The 18,224-nt window shown below is 37.3% G+C and overlaps 1 protein-coding gene across 2 annotated transcripts in view; it reads left to right on the forward strand.

Moving 5' to 3' along the window:
• RAVER2 (ribonucleoprotein, PTB binding 2) overlaps window positions 1-18,224 on the forward strand; it is a 105,599-nt gene that overhangs the window by 44,176 nt on the left and 43,199 nt on the right. For both annotated transcript variants that reach the window (XM_058538223.1, XM_058538221.1), the window contains exons 4-5: window positions 2,945-3,136; window positions 15,575-15,701. In XM_058538223.1, the coding sequence (XP_058394206.1) occupies window positions 2,945-3,136; window positions 15,575-15,701 (319 nt within the window). The remainder of the gene's footprint in view (window positions 1-2,944; window positions 3,137-15,574; window positions 15,702-18,224) is intronic.

The following is an 18,224-nucleotide window of genomic DNA, read 5'->3' on the forward strand; positions in this document are numbered from 1 at the left end:
TTTAATGTCATGGTAAATTTTAAATCAATTCATTTTGTTGACGGGCCAAACTATATTGTTATATAGTTAAGTATGTCTTAGCAAATCCATCACTTACTATATTTACCTTCTCCTTCCATCCGTTCGTTAAACCATTCGTCCATTGATCCATTCATCTATCCAAGTTTTATTTATCAGCTGCTCTGTGCCAGACACTATATTGCTCAACGTCAGAAATACAGAGAATAGAAAGATACCCTCTCAATACCTCACAATTTTGTAGAAGAGACTGACAAGTAAGCAAATAACTGTAAATTCTGTATGAACGGTGATGTAGTGGAAGATGGAAAAGTATTATGAGGTTTAAAAAGAACATATAATTCTGTCTTAATGGGGTCATGGTAAGTGAGACACTTAGAGAGAGAAATATATAGTGTATATAACCCCTCCCCTTATAGGTTCTTGTGAGCACCCCAGTGAACTCTTTCTCTCTTGCTCCCTTCATTCCTTCCCTTTCTCCTCTCTCCTGCAGTGCTCCTTCTCTTCTTACCTCCCACTTTTCTTCCACCTTTTCCTATTTTCCTTTAATCGTGCTTCTGTTGAGTCTCTGCTATGGCAGTAGGAATTTTGGAGTTGGAGTATACATTATATACATATATATTTTTTAAGATTAACGCTAACGCTTTACTTTTGCTTACATTTCCACTCCTCTAATCCCACATAATAAGCATCCAAGAACTTTATAAAATTAGAATATTTTGTGACAAATCTTATCAACTTCTTGCCCAGTCACTGAAAGTTGATTGTCTTATCAATATGCTATTCTTGAATGCTAAGAATTGTATAGTGATATCCTGTGGCCATACATAATTCTTTGTAGCTTTAGGTGAGGCCTTTGAAGCAAATGTGAGGGGAAAAGCCATTTATTACAAATTGTAACTGAATTATGAATCCCAGAGTTGGAAGGGACCTGACAGGTTATCTAGTGTAGCTTTCCATCTGGTAGAAAAATGTTTGTTATAATATTTATGAGTGAACATTGAGCTTGAGTTAAAATATTTCAAAATAATGGCAAATTAACTAGATCATGTCAGACCATCACATACTGGAATGGCTCTCATATTGAACTGAAATCTTCTTCTCTAAAACTACTGATGCTGTGGACTTGCATGATTTTGTCTTTTGAAGGACTTAAAATGGTTTTGTACTTTACATAGGCATGAAGGTTATTGTAATGAACCAGGAATAATAAAAAATGTTTTAAAAGTTTTCAGGGCCGGCCCGGTGGCATGGTGGTTAAGTTTGCATGCTGCACTTTGGTGGCCCGGGGTTCGCGGGTTCAGATGCTGGGCTGGACCTACACACTGCTCATCAAGCCATGCTGTGGTGGCATCCCATACACAAAGTAGAGGAAGATGGGCACAGATGTTAGCTCAGGGCCAATCTTCCTATCCAAAAAAAAGTCTTCAAAAGATGAATAAAACAACTTGACGATGCCTTTGTCAATGGATCTGTTAAATTCAGGCTCTTACGCTTGGTAGGTTGCCATAGACTATATTGAAGACCTTGTGGTCAAAAGAGACCAAAGGGACTAATGGCTTTTACAAATCTGACTATAAGATCTGGTATGGATTATAAGAGGCATGGGGTTGTAGGAGAAATGTTTGGAAGAGGGAGATAATTTCCCTTTCTTCCATGTGATTGGAAAAAGTTTTATGGAGGAAAAGACATTTGAGGACAGTTTTAAAAGGAAGGAAGAAATTTGTTCCAACTCTAAAAGAAAGTAGAAGAAAGTTAAGCTTCAAAAATGAGAGAAAAGAAACTAAAAAGGACTAAGAAATGATTTAATTGTAATATCAACTTATGAGATGCCAAATCTAAATAGAAGTGTGTAAATGTGTCTTCTCAAAGGCATACCAAGCTGAATTTTATCACATTTATCACTTTATAGCGTGACTGTGTTTAAGATAATTCAGACGTGTTCAAAACTTAGAAACTTTTTAGTGTCTTATTTTGTTTTTATTTTTGCTCTTTGTACTGGGCTTTACAGATCCAGGACTTTAGTATCTTCCTTTTCCCTCTTACAGGTGGGTGACTGGAAATAAATTGAGTTCTAATGGCAGGAGTTTATTTAGGTCACATTCAGAAATAAAGACTCTGTCTTGCGTATGGTATTTTAACAAACCTGGGGCACAATTTTCCTAAATAAAGTTTGCTTTGATATACTTGACTGAATTCCTGCGATCTGCCTAAAATATTGAAATGAAAGTTGAATATGGTTCCTCCTACCTTTCTTGTCTGAGTAGTACACACTTTTTTTTTACATAGATGTATGGTCAAATAATTGTTTGGTATGTTTCATTGTCCATGTATCTGGTGAATTTATTTTAAAGAAACTTTTAATTATTGTGTCCCCATATTTTCCTATACATTATCAATTACATATATTTCTTAATGTATAAGGAATATTGTCATTTGGGCTTTGACTTTTAAAATAAATTAGTGGGCCGGCCCCGTGGCTTAGTGGTTAAGTGCGAGCGCTCCGCTGCTGGCGGCCCGGGTTCGGATCCCGGGCGCACACCGTCGCACTGCTTCTCCGGCCATGCTGAGGCCGCGTCTCACATACAGCAACTAGAAGGATGTGCAACTATGACATACAACTATCTACTGGGGCTTTGGGGGGGAAAAATAAATAAATAAATAAAAATTAAAAAAATAAAATAAAATAAATTAGAAAATCAAAGAATTAAAAAGAAACGACAGAATCTTGTTTATCTTCTTGTCTTCGGGAATGACTCGTTTAAGCAACTAGTCAACTTTTGTTTTCAGAGAGGAAAGAATACATTATTTTCACCAGTATCATGCTCTGATATATTAGTTCTTGAATTTGAAAATTATGTATGGTAAATAAATATTTCTAACTTAAATATCAGAATTCCCCTTTTAATAAAATGTATTACATCAGCTTGCACAGGATGAAGGTAGTTCCGTTGGTGGCTTTGCGGTGGTTGAATATAACACTGCAGAGCATGCAGAAGAGGTTCAGCACGCAGCTGATGGGATGACCATCAAGGGGAGCAAAGTCCAGGTTTCCTTCTGCACCCCGGGAGCGCCAGGGCGAAGCACGTTAGCAGCGTTGATAGCAGCTCAACGTGTGGTAAGTTTGTTTTTCTTTTTTTGGCTATAGAAAAATTCTAATACTATTTTAATTTATTCAAGCTGATTGATTGTTGACTGGACCATTGTTATATTTCCATTCCGTAAAGACATTCTTGTTTTTAAAAAATTGGCTAAATACTATCTGTGTCAAATCAAGCCAGGAGCTGTTACAAAAGAAGAAATTGTGTTTAGTAAAGTGTATTCATCTTATGAAAGTTTTGGGAGGAATTTCATTTGTCCAAGAAACGTTTGAGTTCCTGTTCTAAGTTTTGAGTGTAACATGTCTCTTTTTTCAAAAAGTGTTCGTACGTACCCGTAGGACAAGCAGAGGAAGATGTGTGCCTTGCTTTTGCACACGTGGCACATTTTACTTCTTCGCTACAACCATCTACTTTCTCCTCTCTCGACTTTGCTACTCTGGAAGTTCCTCACAGATAGACATTATTCCCTCTGCACAGTTTTACTTCTAGTACTTAGCACAGTAAATCATTGTTGATTGAACGAAAGCAGAAATACACTTTTGAAGGGGTCAGGGAAGCCTTCACGACAAAGGTGACGTTTAAGTGTGATTTTGAAATGTGTTGATTGGGGGTGGAGGATAGGATTGCCAGATAAATGCCGATTTTTCATGACATATATTGAAAAATTATTCATTGTTTATCTGAAACCCAAATTTAACTGGGCATCCTATATTTTGCTTGCTAAATCTGGCAACCCTAAGGAGAGAGAGTGAGTGGTCACATTCTAGCTGCAACAAAACCCATCAAAGTGGAACGAGATGAATTTGCATGCCTGAGGAGTGGTAGGTGGTCCAGGTGGACTGAGTGTATAAAGGGATGTATGGTGAAACGGTAGGTCGATGCCAAAGCAGGGACAACTGTTGAGGACTCAAAGAATTTAGATGGAAGTTGATCAGCAGTGGGCACTTTATAAAGTGTGTAAACAAGGTTGTGACAGGATCAGAGTTCAGCCATCAAGAGAGTGGTCTGGGAGTAGTTTGTGGATGATGTGGAGAGAGGCGATGAGGGGAGAGAGGAACAGGTAGGAGATGGCCGTCAGTCCTCTACTCTCCTATCATGTGGCTTCTCCTCTCATTCTTGGACCTCACCTCTGGTCCTGGATCCCTTCTCTCTTTTTTCTTAGTTTGCCCTTCCCCTCTCGGGTTCTTCTGTTGTTCTCATATCCTCGCTTTCATAGTTCATGCCTTCAGCATTTCTTTCCCTCTCAGTTTCACTGCCTCTGGTTGGATTGTCTCTGTTGGATTTGCTGAGTTTACGCTTCTGAATCCATCCAGTCATCTACTCCTGCAGCCAGGGCACTGTGTCCTCTTGGAGAAAAACAACTAGATGTCTTGATGCCACTACAAATGTCAACGTATGACATACATTTATAGCTGGTCCCCCAGCAAAACTTGAGCTCATCTCTCATCAGCTGCTCTTTTCCATTTTCTGTAGCAGCTGTCTCCAACCTTCCTTGTATTCCTGCCTTGGTCCTTCTTTTTATCAGAGGATCACAGCTCCTGCTTTATAGAAATATGAAGGCCATGTGCTGGACTCATCCATTCAACTTTTCTCATACTCCCCTGGCACATGTGCCTCCATGTTTTACTTCCTTTTCTCTCCAATAGCATTCATTCCCCAAATACTTAGTGGGTCCCCACCACATGCTAGGTATGTTAGAGATGGTTAGGACTCATCAGGGAACAAAGCAGATGAAGATCTCTGCTCTCTTGGAGGAAGAGCTGTGCCTCCTCCTGCCAAAGCAGGGGCTCATAACCGTGTTGCCTGTCCTCAAGGGTCTTGATGCTCACCTTTCTACTTATTTTCACTTGTTGCTCCACTAGCTCCATCCCATCTACTTATAAATATGCTTAAATCTTTTCCTTTAAAAATCCCCGCTAGAGGGGCCGGCCCGGTGGCGCAAGCGGTTAAGTGTGCGCGCTCTGCTGCGGCGGCTGGGGGTTGCCATTTGGGATCCCGGGCGCGCACCGCCGCACTGCTTGTCGAGCCATGCTGTGGCGGCGTCCCATATAAAGTAGAGGAAGATGGGCATGGATGTTAGCCCAGGGCCAGTCTTCCTCCACAAAAAAAGAGGAGGATTGGCAGATGTTAGCTCAGGGTTGATCTCCTCACACACACAGAAAAAAATCCTCACTAGATACTGGCCTTTGCATTACTTTTCCTTCACATCTGGAGCTTCTTGACCGATCAGCTCCACTCCTCCCCATTTCCCATCTCCCTCTCAGCCTGATGCAGTGGAGTTACTGCCTCCACTAGTCAGTGGATCTGTTCTCATTAAGATTAACAGGGATTTCTTAATATGCAGGTCGAATAGGTACTTTTCAGTCTTTGGTTGCTTGGTCTCTGCAACATGTAAAACCCTCTCCTACCTTGAGTTCTGCCCTGCCATCCTTTTCCTGCCTAACCCTTCCTTCCCTTTTTCCTTCCTTGTCCTGAAGGGCTGTGTCAGACTTCCCTGTTTGGCTGTCTCACTTTCTTCCTCTTCAGTTCTCCAGTGGCTTCAGCTATTGCCTTTCAGTGATGACTTCTAAGCATATATTTTTGGACCAAACTGCTCTGAGCACTAAATCTCTATTTCCAAATGATTGTTAGACAGCCCACCTTTATGTTATATAAAGAGTTCAATTTCAACATTTCCAAAAGACACTCTGTTTCTTTGGGGCTTGCATTTGCATGCTTTTTAGTATCTATGTCTGGCATCAGTCCATCCGAACTAAAACCATCTGAACCAAGAGCTCACTTAATCATAATCCATCTCCCTCACCTACTCCTCAAATATGGGTGTCAGACGTATTAGCAAATCCTTTCAGTTCTACTTCCTGATCTCTCTTACATCCTTGGGACTCGACAGCACCTTTGTTACTCTTCTCACCTTGATGATTGGAATACCCTCTGCGGGTCACCATGTCACTAGACTTTCCCTTCCCAATCCGTCTTCCCTGGTGCCACAAAAGTGATCTTTCTCATCCTCAAAGTAGATTGTGTCATTCTCTTGCTTAATATTCTTTAATGCCTGCATAAGTTCAAATTGCTTAGAAGGCATACAGGGCTCTTCATGATTCGATATCAGTGATAGTAGGAAATCTTAAATTTTTCTCAGTCTTAAAAGTAATGTATTGCATTGAAGTTTTCCATGGATTCTTGGTACGTATCCTTTATCAAGTTTTTTGAGATTAAAGAAAACATAAATAGACATTGAACTTTATCAGGGTATTTCTACAACTGTTGCAATGTGATTTCTCCTTAAGTTCATTAATGTGCTGAGTTGCATTGATAGTATAGATTTTCTAATGTTAAACCATCCTTGTGCTGTAAACTTAAATTGATAATGATTTTTTTCCAATGCATTGTTTGATTTGATTGGATCATATTTTATCTGGTATATGTGCAGGTGTGCTCATAAGTGAAAAGTGCTTAAAATTCTTTGTACCATTTTTGCTTAACTTGCAATCAAGAGAACACTGACCTCATTAAATGATTTAAGTATTTTTTCTCCCCTCCCCCTTTTCTTTCTATTTGATGGAACAAGTTGTATAAAATAGGGGATGTCTGTTCTTTGAAAGTTTGAGAGATCTCATCTATGAAACCATGTAGATGTCTCCTTGAGCCTCTTCCAGAGGGAAGTCATTGATTACACTTAAGTCTCTTCAGTGGAAATTAGATATTTTGGTTTTATTTTTCTCTCTGTACCATATTTGGCATTTGATTATATTCTACAAATTTATCCATTTTGTCTAAGTTTTCAAATTTATTGGCACATATTTATAATATTTTATTTTTAAAATTTGTCATGTCTAGTGTCTTTTTCATTGTGTATTTTATTTATTTGCATTTTCTTTTTTCTCCATGATCAGTATTGCCAAAGATTCATCTATTTTATTTTTCAAAGAAACAGCTTTTGTTTTGTTCATTATCTCTATTTTTTGTATCTTTTGCTCATTCCTGCCCTTTATAATTTCTTTGCTTCTTCTTCGGATTTACTCTTTCCCCGATCTTTATTGATACCAATGCTTAGCTCCTTTGTTTTCAGTCTAGATTGTTTTCTGATGAACATATTTAAAGTAAGTTTACTTCTATAACTATTGCTATACCTAGGTGTCATAAATTTTAGATTATGAATGTTTCAAATATTTGTTATGATTTTCTTTTAAACTCAAAAGTTAATAGGTTTTTTTTTTTTCCAGCTTATAGCCACTTAGGAATTTTTAAAAGGTACTCTTCTGATATAGATTTTTAAAATTGAGATGTAATTGACATACAACATTACATTAGTTTCGGGTATACAATGTAATGATTCAATATGTGTATATATTGCAAAATGATCACCACAATAAGTCTAGTTAACATCTGTCTCCATACATAGTTACAGAATTTTTTTTCTTGTAATAACTTTTAAGATCTATTCTCTTAACTTTCAAATATATAATAGGATATTATTAAATATAGTCACCATGACGTACATTACATCCCTATGACTTATTTATCTTATAACTGGAAGTTGGTACCTTTTGACTCCCTTCACCCCTTACCGCCCTCCCCCTGCCGCCCACGGCCTCTGGCAACCACCAGTCCCTTCTCTGTATCTATGAGCTTGGTTTTCTTTGATTCCATGTATAAGTGAGATGGTATGGTATTTGTCTTTGTCTGTCTGACTTATTTCACTTACCATAATGCCTTCAAGGTCCATCTATGTTATCACAAATGGCAAGATTACATTCTTTTTTATGGCTGAATAATAATCCTTGGTTTCTACACACACACACACACACACACACACACACACACACAGAGTTTCTTTATCCATTCATCCATCAATGGGCACTTAAGTTGTTTCCGTGTCTTGGCTATTGCAAATAATGCTGCTATCAACATGGGGGTGTAGGTATCTCTTCAAGTTACTGTTTTCATTTTCTTTGGATCAATACCCAGAGGTGAAATTGCTGGATCATATGGTAGTTCTATTTTTAATTTTTTGAGGAACCTACATACTGTCTTCCATAGTGGCTGCACCAATTTACATTCCTACCAACAGTGCACGAGGGTTCCCTTTTCTCCACATCCTCGCTGACACTTGTTATTTCTTGTTTTTTTGAAAATAGCCATTCTGCCAGGTGTGAGGTGATATCTCATTGTGGTTTTGATTTGCATTTCTCTGATGATTAGTGATGTTGGGCATCTTTTCAGGTGCTTGTTGGCCATCTGTCTGTCTGCTTTGGAAAACTGTCTATTCATATCCTCTGCTCATTTTTTAATCATTGTTTTTTCGCTGTTGAGTTGTATGAATTCCTTGTATATTTTGGATATTAATCCCTCATCAGATGTATGATTTGCAAATATTTCCTCCCATTCAGGAGGTTGCCTTTTCATGTTGTTGATGGTTTTCTTTGCTGTGCAGCTTTTTAGTTGGATGTAGTTCCGCTTGTTTATTTTGACTTTTGTTGCCTTTGCTTTTGGCGTCAAATCCAAAATATCACTGTCAAGCCTGATGTCAAGGAGCTTACCGCCTATGTTTTCTTCTATGAGTTTTTATGGTTTCAGGTCTTACATTCAAGTCTTTAATCCATTTTGAGTTAATTTTTGTGTATGGTATAAGATAGTGGTCTAATTTTATTCTTTTGCATGTGGCTCTCCAGTTTTCCCAAAACAATTTATTGAAGAGACTGTCCTTTCCCCATTGTATACTCTTGGCTCCTTTATCATAAGTTAATTGAACATATATGCGTGGGTTTATTTCTGGGCTCTCTTTTCTGTTCCATTGATCTCTGTGTCTGTTTTTATGCCAATACCATACTGTTTTAATTACCATAGCTTTGTAATATAGTTTGAAATCAGGTAACGTGATGCCTCCAGCTTTGTTCTTCTTTCTCAAGATTTCTTTGGCTATTTGGCGTCTCTTCTGGTTTTATACAAATTTTAGGGTTGGTTGTTCTATTTCTATGAAAAATGCCATTGGAATTTTGGTAGGGATTGCATTGAATCTGTAGATTGCTTTGAGTAGTATAGACATTTTAGCAATATTAATTTTTCCATCCCATGAGTCATGGAATATCTTTCCATTTATTTGTATCTTCTTCAGTTTCTTTCATCTTATAGTTTTCAGTGTACAGGTCTTTCACCTCCTTGGTTAAATTTATTCCTAGGTACTTTATTCTTTTTGATGCTATTGTAAATGGGATTGTTTTCTAATTTCTCTTTCTGATAGTTCATTATTAGTGTATTGAAATGCAACAGATTTCTAAATATTGATTTTGTGTCTAGCAACTTTATTGAGTTCATCTATTAGTCTAACGGTTTTTTTGGTGGAGGCTTTAGGGTTTTTTATATATAATATTATGTCATTTGCAAATAGTGACAGTTTTACTTCTTCCTTTCCAATTTGGATGCCTTTTTATTTATTTATTTTTTTCTTGCCTGATTGTTCTGGCTAGGACTTCCAATACTATGTTGAATAAAAGTGGTGAGAATGGGCATCCTTGTCTTTTTCCTGATCTTAGAGGAAAAGGTTTCAGCTTTTCACCGTTGAGAATGATGTTAGCTGTGGGCTTGTCATATATGGCTTTTATTATGTTGAAGTATGTTCCCTCTACACCCACTTTGTTGAGAGTGTTTATCATAAATGGATGTTGAATTTTGTTAAATGCTTTTTCTGCATCTATTGAGATGGTCATATGATTTTTATCCTTCATGTTGTTAATGTGATGTATCACATTGATTGATTTGTGGATGTTGAATTATCCTTGCATTTCTGGAACAAATCCCACTTGATCATGGAATATGATTCTTTTAATGTATTGTTGAATTTGGTTTGCTAATATTTTGTTGAGGATTTTTCATCTCTCTTCATCAGGGATACTGGCTTGTAATTTTCTTTTTTGTGGTGTCCTTTTTTGATATCAGAGTAATGCTGGCCTCATAAAATGAGTTTGGAAGTGTTCCCTCCTCTTCAATTTTCTGAAGGAGTTTGAGAAGGATAGGTATTAGTTCTTATTGAATGTTTGGTAGAATTCACCAGTGAAACCATCTGATCCTGGACTTTGTTTGTTACTTCTTACTGGTAATCAGTTTGTTAAGTTTTCTATTTCTTCATCAGTCAGTCTTGGAAGGTTGTATGTTTTTAGGAATTTATCCATTTCTACCAGGTTGTTCAATTTGTTGGCATATAATTGTTTATAGTAGTCTCTTATGAGCCTTTGTGTTTCTGTGGTATCATTTGTAATGTCTCCTCTTTCATTTCTGATTTTGTTTGAGTTGTCTCTCTTTTTTCTTAGTGAGTCTAGCTAAGGGTTGTCAATTTTTTTTTTTCCAAACAACCAGCTCTTCGTTTCGTTGATCTTCTCTATTTCTGCTCTGATCAGATGTCTAACTTTATTGCACTGTGGTCAGAGAATCGAGTCTCTAATGTTGGTTTGGGTCAGAGGGTATTGTGGCTTCTTTTATGGCTTGGTACATGATGGATTTCTGTGAATGTGCCATGTTTGCTCAAAACCATCTGTGTTCTACGTCTGTGGGTTGTAAAGTTATATGTACACATATATGTGTATAAATATTAGTTTGGGCTTAAAATTGGCACTCAAATCTTCCATATCTGTGCTTATTTTTTGTCTTGTTTGATCTATCATTGTCTGAGAGGCATGTATTAGAAGTTATCATGTATAATTGTTGATTTTTTTATTTCTCCTTATCTGTCATTTGTTGCTTGCTACATATATATATAGCTCTATAAAAAATATATATATGGGGGCCGGCCCGGTGGCGCAAGCGGTTAAGTGCGCGCGCTCCGCTGCGGCGGCCCGGGGTTCGCTGGTTCGGATCCCGGGCGCGCACCGACGCACTGCTTGGTAAGCCATGCTGTGGCGGCGTCCCATATAAAGTGGAGGAAGATGGGCACGGATGTTAGCCCGGGGCCGTCTTCCTCAGCAAAAAAAAGAGGAGGATTGGCGGATGTTAGCTCAGGGCTGATCTCCTCACCAAAAAAAAAAAAAAAAAATATATATATATATATGTATTCAACTTTTTCAGAGTATTATATGTAATACATAATATATGTATAATACATAAAGATATGTATTTATAATATAAATTTTATTTATAATATTATTATATATAATATATATAAAATTATATATAAAATATAATATAAATTATATTTATAATATAAATACATATCTTTATATTTATGTATATATATATTGAGGATATTATTATTAGTTACACATTTGTTTGCAGTCATATTGATTATTTTACCAGTGTGTGTTTTTCTCCTTGAAAATTTCTTTTCTGATGTTGGAATTGCTCGTTCAACTTTCTTTGAGTTTATATTTGCCATCTCTTTATCAACCTTTCCATACATTTTCTTTTAGGTCTGTTTCTTATAGCTAACATATTTCTACCTTTTTAAAAAATCAAATATTTTTAAGGTTATTTGTTTGCCTTTCATTGGTACATTTAGACCACTTATATATGCATTGATTATTACTCTATTAGGATCATTTTTGTCATCTTATTTCATGTTTTCTTTTGTTTTTGGTATTTTTAAAATTGAAATATAATTGACAGATAACATTAGTTTCAGGTGTACAATGTAATGATTTGATATTTGTATATATTGTGAAGTGATCACCACAATAAATCCAGTTAACATCCATCACCACACATGGTTACAAATTTTTGTGTGTGTGATGGGAATTTTTAAGATCTCTCTTAGCAACTTTCAAATGTACGGTATTATTAACTATAGTCACCATACTGTACATTACATTCTCAGGACTTATTTATTTTATAACTGGAAGTTTGTACCTTTTGACTCCCTTCACCCAATTTGCTCACTCCCTCAACCTCTGCCTTTGGCAACCACCAATCTGTTCTCTGTATCCATGAGTTGTCCATTTTTTTTTAATATTCCACATATAAGTGAGATCATTTGATATTTGTCTTTTTCTGTCTGACTTATTTCATGTAGTATAATGCCCTCGAGGTCCATCTAGTTTGTTGCAAATGGAAAGATTTCCTTTTTTATGGCTGAATAACATTCCATTGTACATATATACACCATATTTTCTTTATCCGTTCCTCCACTGATGGACAATTAGGTTGTTCCCATGTTTTGGCTATTTTAAATAATGTTGCAGTGAACATGAGGATGCAGATACCTTTTTGAGTTAGTGTATTCGTGTTCTTTGAATAAATACCCAGAAGTGGAATAGCTGGATCACATGGTAGTTTTATTTTTAATTTTTTGAGGAACCTCCATGCTGTTTTCCATAGTGGCTGCACCAATTTACATTCCCACCAACAGTGCACAAGGGTTCCCTTTTCTCTACATCCTCACCAAGACTTGTCATGTTTTCTTTTAACTAAACTTTTTTCCTTTATTTTCATTTCCCATCTACTATTGGATAAATTAGAATTTTCGTCTTCTGGTTTGAGAGTGATACGTTCTATTTTATCCTACTGGTGATTGTCCCTAACTTATTAACACCGCTAGGTTTATCAGTATCTCTTTCTTTCCACTTAACTCATTCTAAACGCCATCCTGCTTCCTCCTTCCTACTCCCCCTTACCACCATATTGATGTCTGCATTTTTGCTTTAGGATTGCCTTACGTATTTTTGTTTGTTTGTTTTTATGGTCCTGGCTTTTTATACAAGATTAAAATTAACTATGATATTACATACTTTAATTTAATGTATCATGTAACATCATCTTGCGTTTCTTTTCTCATTTGTCATTTTCAGAGAGGGTACTCATGTGATAAAGTCTTTTGAGACTATCTATGGCTAGAAATATTTTTATTTCTTAAGCATATTTAATAGCTTAGCTGAGTGTGAAAATCGAGATTCACAGTTCCTGCAGCACTTTGTAAATATTAATTTGTTGCCTTCTTGAATCCAGTCTTGATGCTTGGAGAGAAAAGATGATATTAATCTGCTTCTTGTTCCTTTGGAGATATGTTTTTTCTCACTGGAAGCTTTTAGCATTTTTTCTTTGGCTTTAACGTTCTTAAATTGCACACCAAAAAATGTGACTAGGTGTGTTTTTTTCTTTATACATCATATTTTGAACACTGTGAACCGTTTCATTCCCTGGTCTCTAATTTTTTTTTTATTGAGGTCATAATAGTTTATGAAATTTCAGTTGTACATTATTATTTGTCATTGACCATATATATGTGCCCCTTTACCCCTTATGCTCACCCCCCAACCCCCTTCCCTTCTGGTAACCACTAATCTGTTCTCATTGTCCATGTATTTGTTTATCTTCCACATATGAGTGAGATCATACGGTGTTTGTCTTTCTCTGTCTGGCTTATCTCACTTAACATAATACCCTCAAGTTCTATCCATGTTGTTGCAAATGGGACAATTTTTGCCTTTTTTATGGCTGAGTAGTATTCCCTGGTCTCTAATTTTTCTTTAATCCTGGGAAATTCTCAGCCGTTGTTTCTTCAAAGATTTCTTTCTTATTTTCTTCAGGGACTCCTGTTACATAGATGTTGACACTTCTCATTCTGGCTTCTTCTTGGCTACGTCTTCTCTTTTGTTTTGTTGGCATTTTCCATTTCCATGTTTCTTTGTTCGCATTTCCCATTCTTCGTCCTTTGCTGATGTCTTCTGGGCACTTTCTTGGACGTGACCTTTCAGATTGCTGTGTTGTTTGTCAGTCACATATATTCTATCTAACCTATCTGTTAAAGCACAGGGTAGAAGTTAAGAATAATGCTTTATGAGTTTCCTCATCTACAGAATGGGGATAATAATATTGACCCTACATAGTTGTGTAGGAGGATTAAGTGATCTAATCTATGGACGTGCTTAGAACAATGCCAAGTGTATAGTAAGTGAGGGCTGCTATTATTTTTTTTCCAACCGTTGTGTTTTACATGCCTACTGTTTCTAGTTGGTTATTCTTTATAACTGCTTCTCCTTGGTTCATGTTACCAATACAAATCTATTATCTTTTTTGGGATGTCTGTTATGTTTGTTTAACATTCTTATTAGTTCCCATCCATTAATTCTGCTTTGTCTCTTACAGGTGGTTCAGTTTGTTGCCTTTATTTTTTAGTGGCTACATTCTCCAGCTGTCTAGTTATTTTGCTGTGTGAATACATTGTATCTTTTGGGGTGGGGGTGGGGGTCAGCTTCCTTGAATGTGAGTGTTTATAGAGGTTGAGAGGGTGGGGGATGGACAGGAGAGACTAAAGCGTGTTCTTAGCTAGGGCTTGGGAAGGCGGGCAAGGACCTAGGGCGGAGAGCCTCTGCCCTTGCTGTCTGGCCTTGCCCACAGCCGTCTGTCCACCCCAAGAGGCAACCCTGCACCTTAGGGAGCCTCTCTTAGTCTCTACTCCCAGCCCTGCTCTTTTCCAGGTGCTGCCTTCCTCAGTTATAACTCTCCTACCAGGCACGGTGGGAGGAAGGAACAGGAGGAGGTTGGGGGAGTGAGAAAGAGGCTTTCAGTGATCAGCTGGTCTGCCTGCACCTAGTGTTACATGGTCCCCACTGTCTCTGAGTTTATGTGCTACCCTGCTGTTAATTCGTTGGTCCTGTGGCTGTCACTGGATGGATGCTGCTAGAGGGCAATGTGGAGGAAGCAACAAGGTTACACAACTAAACCCTTCCCCAAACCATCCTGGCTGCGGACGCGGCGTCGCTCACACTCTCTGCTGCACTACCTGTATCTTTCAGGGGTGCGCGCTGGTTTTGTGTCAGGTTCTCAGATCCATGACCCCCTCCCTCCCAGTTTCACAGTATCTGGACTGAGAGAGGGATTCCAGTTGTTGTTGTCAGTGCTCCATTTTCTCGTGGCTAGGAGTTTATAGTTTTGCTGTTATATCATTATATTAATATTCTCATCTAGCAGGCTGGTTTTTTAAAACTGAAAACAATTCCATGTTTTTAGGGAGCTACCCAATTACATATATGTAAGGCCTGTTCATCCTTTGTCACATTAGAGGATTAAGTTAATGAAATACCTTTATTATAAGAAAATTTTGATTTATAAGGCAACTCTAATCATTAAACTTTAGGTCAACATTATAGTAAGGCTCTTCTGTAGTATCAAAGTATTTATATTGTGTCAACAGGTTATCTCCCTGTTAATAAATTCAGAGTCCTTTGGCATCTTTCTACTTGTGTGAAGAGATTTATCTTACTAAATTGTTAGTCCTCTTAAAGCCAGTTTGTATTTAACTGAGACATTCTATGAGGATTTCAGTATATGTTGTGTGGTAGGATATCTTAACATTTTAATTAGGAATCATGGTAGAATGTATGCACAACAAATGTATAACATTTAGCAAATTGTGTTTATCATAAAATAGATCTCATCAGATAAATGAGAATTTCTAGAAGGAAGACTTTAAAATTTTATCTTTGTACTTATCCTTGTTCTGATGTTTCCTATCTCTATATTCATTGAAGATGCACAGTAATCAAAAGGGCTTACTTCCAGAGCCAAATCCAGTACAAATTATGAGAAGTTTGAACAACCCCGCCATGCTGCAAGTTCTGCTACAACCCCAGCTCTCCGGGCGAGCTCTTAAACCAGGTAAGCGCCAAGTGTACTGATTAAACGTAGAATGTTGGCATGAAGTTAATTCTGCTGTCGTACATGAAAAATAGATTTAAATTAATCAAAAAAGTTTTAACTTTTCTAAAACTTACCAGTGAATTTAATTAATGATCTGAGGTGATAATATGTCTTGACTTCTTTCGGTAGGTAGGTACAACCTGCTCATGGGTTTCCTAATTTTTTTTTTTTTCACTGTTAGTGTTAAATATTAAACTTTCAGTTCAGTTCCTGATTAACATGAATTCATAGACCAGATAGTAATTAACACACTACATTGTTACAGCCTGTAGTAACAAAGGATATGATACTTTTATATGTAATGTTTTTAGCAGAATTACTTGGTTGGAAAGTGCTAGAGATCTGTTTCCTCTGCTCTTACTTTTCTTTTTTATTGTAAAATTGTTTCACTATGTAGAAGATGACAAAAGACTATTTTATAAGTATTATGGAACTCTTTATGGTATGGGTGTACATTAACTATCTACCTGTTTAGTATTCTTTCTCTAAGAGCTTGTTTACCTTCTGAAATGCACAACTGTACATACGCAAAATGTATATTTTATCATTATGAGGAAATGAATGCCTATATTCAACACAAAGGTTTAGAGTACAGATGTTCACAGTAAGTATATTTATTCTGTTTCAACCCCAACTGGTCCAACACCAGCTAGTGTACTGTAATTCGGTCCTAGCATTAACTGCCCAGAGTTAGCACAGACCCCACAAATGAAGGGCTTAGTTGCCAACAGGTCTGCACCTGCTTCAGACACCAGCCACAAATTCACGGGGTCCCCAGGCCACCTGCTCTTCTGACCAATTGGCTACAAGTTTGGGGGTTCCTACGACCCCTCTCAGATTCAGTAATTCACTAGAATGACTCACAGAATTTAGGAAAGCACTATACTTAACGATTGCAGTTTTATTATAAAGGATACAAGTCAGGAACAGCCATGTGAAGAGATGCCTAGGGCTAGGTCTGGGAGGGTCCTGTATGCAGAGCTTTTAGGCTCTTTCCCCAGAGAATCAGAGCACATCACCCTCCCAGCACATCAGTGTATTCACCGAACAGGGATCTCTGCTGAACTAACTTCACTATCCAGAGTTGTTATTGGGGTTTTGTTATGTAGGCATGATTGGCCGTGTTATTGAACTCAATCTGCAGTCCCCCTCCTCGCCCTGGCGGTCAGGAGCTCAGGCTGGTATCACATGGCTCAAAGCCTGAGCCCTCTAATCGCATGGTTGGTCTTTCTAGCATGACCGACCCGCATCCTGAAGCTACCTGGGGGCCCACCGTGAGTTACCTCATGAACATAACAAAGACACTTCTATCGCTCAGGAAATTCCGAGGATTGAGAGAGTTCCTTCCAGGAACCAGGGACAAAGACCAGTTAAATTATTTATTCTACAGCAATATTCATATTGAGTGCATCATATAACCATCATTTACTTGTGTGTAAGAAGCAGCTGTAGAGGTTTTCTGGCTCAGCCTGTTATGCAGTCAGATGTCTCTTCCACAATTTTCATGGTACAGAGATACCCTTTTCATGTCTTGACTACTCCAAGCATAAGAAGCTCATTATGTCCCAAGGCAACCTATTCCCTGGTTTGACAAATTTAATTACTAGAAAGTTTCTCTTTATATTAGATGATAATCCAATATAACTTTTAGCCACTTATTCTAGTTCTTCCCCTCAAGAAACACAGATTAAATCTGTTCTTTCTTCCATAATTTGAAGACAACTACCATGACACCTTAGTCATCTTTGGTTTTCCCTGTCTTCTGTTCTCCAGACCAGTGGTCTCCTTTTATTTATTCATTTTTTGGCTATACAACCCTACCAGTAAAATAAATTTTGAGCAGATCCCCAATATATAAGTATATGTATCAATTATATGTCAGTTATGTAAATGCACCCTTGTCAACCCATATGTTAAGAAATGATAAAGCTTAATATTTTTATTTTTAAGATGAAAGCGAATATAAATAACAGTTCTAATATTTTATTTCTACACGTCTTATACCGCTTTGGAGACTACAGTTCTACATTTGACTTTCCATAACATGTCATAGGATATGCCCTCTAGATGCTCCCACAAGATGTGCTCTTGTAGATATGGCCTAGGTTTCTAGGTCGTCCTGAAACAGTGTACACAGACATGAACATAGTACTGTAGATGGGTTCTGATCAGCACAGAATGCAGTGGGATTTCCTTCCTGTGATCCTTGTATTTCTATTAGTGCAGTCCAAGATTATACTAGTGTTTAAAGAAGTATATCATGTTCTCAGGTCTTTTAGAAAGTATTGTCCACACCTTCAGACTCTGGGCTACCTTTAGTAATTCCTCCCCAACATTATTTTTGTCTTTTCTTTTTATCTAAGACTATATATTCTCCACTCTGCTTTTCTACTCAGATTGATGTATGACCATATGAGATTATGCTTCTTTGTTTTAGTGCTACTTTCACAATTTTAAGTAAGATGTTTCAATATTAGACTG

The sequence above is a fragment of the Diceros bicornis genome, chromosome 4 (assembly GCF_020826845.1).
Source record: "Diceros bicornis minor isolate mBicDic1 chromosome 4, mDicBic1.mat.cur, whole genome shotgun sequence".
NCBI lineage: Eukaryota > Metazoa > Chordata > Mammalia > Perissodactyla > Rhinocerotidae > Diceros > Diceros bicornis.